Source organism: Octodon degus, unplaced genomic scaffold, assembly GCF_000260255.1.
Source record: "Octodon degus isolate 3935 unplaced genomic scaffold, OctDeg1.0 scaffold00033, whole genome shotgun sequence".
Classification (NCBI taxonomy): Eukaryota; Metazoa; Chordata; class Mammalia; order Rodentia; family Octodontidae; genus Octodon; species Octodon degus.
Window position 1 is genome coordinate 8,016,447 of NW_004524609.1, and position 2,492 is coordinate 8,018,938.

The window sequence follows — 2,492 nt, forward strand, 5'->3', positions numbered from 1 at the left end:
ATCAGCGCTGGCCCTGACGGCAGTGTGACTCCTCCCCACCAAATCTGCTGCTGGCCCTCGGGGTCCATCCCCGTGGACGGCTCGTCCAGAAGCAACACCGATGGGTTTCCCAGGATGCTCAGAGCGAAGCACAGCTGGAACAACAGAGACCAGCTGTCAGCTCCAGCCGTAGGTGCACAGAGCCCCACCAGGCCCTCGCGTACCTTCCTCTTTATTCCCTCTGACAGGGTCTTCACGGGTGCCTGCAGCTGGGCCTGCAGCCTGAGCGCCTCGACCAACCTGCGGGGGACACAGCAGAGCCTCACAGTCTGCTGGGGTGGGCCATGTGTGTGTGCGTGTGTGTGTGTGTGATTGTGTGTCCAGGAAGCATGAGGATGGGGTGGAGCCCAGACACGTGGTTCTGGGAACCCTTGAAGCACAGGTAGGGTGAGAGGTGCTGTCACTGGCTGGTTGGGTCTGCTGCTCCAAAGATAGCGTCATCTTTTGAGAGAATATAAACACGTCATGACGTCCAAGTAGTTGTTCAATGATAAAGTAAATTGTAGTGGTTTTCGATAAATTTCATCAAACTCAGCATCTTGCACTTGCCAGGCAGGCGCTGTGCCACAGAGTTATATCCCTGATGCCTAGGCTGAATTCTTCTGAACACTGTCTCCCACAGCCTCCTCCCGGCCCCAGGGGAAGGTGTCTCCCATGTACCGTGCTATGGCCTCCGGAGCATCCGCCTTGCTCAGCCCCTTCACAGCAGCAAACACCTCCAGGTGCTCCCTTACAGTCAGGTTGGGCCACAGCACGTTCTCCTGAGGACAGTACCCCAGGAACCCCAGGGGGTCAGCCTCACTGCTCCCTCTCAGCAGCACCTACAGTGGGCAAGAGGCACTGTCGGAGCCCGCACTGTGTGGACCCCACCCCGAGGACTGTGGTGGTGTGGCTTTCTCTTTACAAACAGCAAAAGTAGAAGAATTCTAGGAACCCATTGAGCTTCGTTATCTGTGGTCATTTGGCATTGGAGAAAGGTGGTTGGAGAGTAAATGCATTAAACAAATGTGTGTGCTGCCAGCTGCCTCATCTAAGCAGTGCACACATTTGTTCATAGTCTACTTCCAAGTTCTGACCCCTCTCAGAAGGAATGCCCACCCCGCCCCCACTCTCTCCTGCACTAGGGATGCATCCTAGGGCCTTACACTGAGCTGTAGCCCCACAACTTTCTATATGGACACAGTCTCTAAGTCATGAAGTTGCCCCAGTTGCTCTAGACTTGCAATCTTCCTGTCTCAGCCTCCCAGACTGCGGGGATGACAGACATTCAAGATCTGCAACGTATGAAAGACAGTGGATAAAACCGTGTAGTAATTTTTCAAGAAGTTTTACTCAAGATTAGGAAGGCGGGGGCTGGGATGATGGCTCTGCAGCCTAAGTGCCTGCTTAGGAAGCGCAAGGACCTGGGTTTGATTCCCAGTACTGTATGCTGTGCCAGTCTTGTGCCAAGCTGGCCACTGAAGCCAGGCATGGAGGCCCACACCTATAATCCCAGCTCTGGGGAGGTTGAGGCAGGAGGATCCCTACAAGTCTGAGCTGCGTAGTAAGACTCTGTATGCAATTCATAAAGAAATAAGAGATTAAAAAAAAAAAAAGATCAGGGAAGACAGTGTTCGTTGGCAGTACCTATCTGCCTTTTATTGATCTAGGAAGATTTCTATGGATTCTAACATTGATTTCTGATCTGATATAGAACATTGTCTTTTAATGCTTTGCAAGAAATAGATTACTGTTCTCTTTCAGAACGCCCACTTGCTGCTTATAAAGCTGTAACATCTCACACGTTTATGTTGAGCATCACCAGACAGCATCTTTTCCATGCGATTCACCTACCTGGCCGGCAGTTGACTTTATGTCTCCACTGATCATCTTTATGGATGTACTTTTGCCAGCTCCATTGCATCCTAATAATCCCAAAATCTCACCTGAAAAGAAAGATTATGCTTAAGGTTAATTCATCTTCACGGTCAAATTGGAATAAGATGGCCTGAAGTCTCACGATGCGAGAGACATACTGTGTGTTTCCTTTATAGCAGCACCTCAATGAACTTTCTCAACAATCCAGGGAAATTACTCCAATCTCCTTACGATTTGAAGATGAACTCTCTTGAGAATAGGGTTAGCTTGCCCAGGGTCACAGGGGTGGGATGTGGTGGAGCTACTCTTGGGCTTCAGGATGCCAGATTCTGTCCTCTGTGATCCTGACAGAGTTCAATAATGACACAAGTTGAGTTCATCTCACACATTCTGCTTAAGTCTTTGGAATATCCCCAGTCTGTTCTCTTAGGAAAAATAATGAACATTAAGAAATTAATAGGTCTGGCTTTATCTTGGTCTTAACCATCCAGCAGAAAAGTATAAAAACGAAATATAAAAAGTAAAGCCATATTAATATGCTGAGCTATAAATGGCTCAAGTCAACAACCTCTGTCATTGCCAGTCTTATGGAAAAC

The 2,492-nt window shown here is 48.9% G+C and overlaps 1 protein-coding gene across 1 annotated transcript in view; it reads right to left on the bottom strand.

Annotated features, from left to right (window-relative positions):
• Nucleotides 1-2,492, bottom strand: part of Abca8 (ATP binding cassette subfamily A member 8) — a 96,542-nt gene that overhangs the window by 11,005 nt on the left and 83,045 nt on the right. Inside the window, exons 31-35 of the mRNA XM_023713973.1 lie at nt 2,239-2,245; nt 1,873-1,967; nt 700-860; nt 204-279; nt 40-134 (exon numbers count right to left, since the gene is read on the bottom strand). Of these exons, the coding sequence (XP_023569741.1) occupies nt 40-134; nt 204-279; nt 700-860; nt 1,873-1,967; nt 2,239-2,245 (434 nt within the window). The remainder of the gene's footprint in view (nt 1-39; nt 135-203; nt 280-699; nt 861-1,872; nt 1,968-2,238; nt 2,246-2,492) is intronic.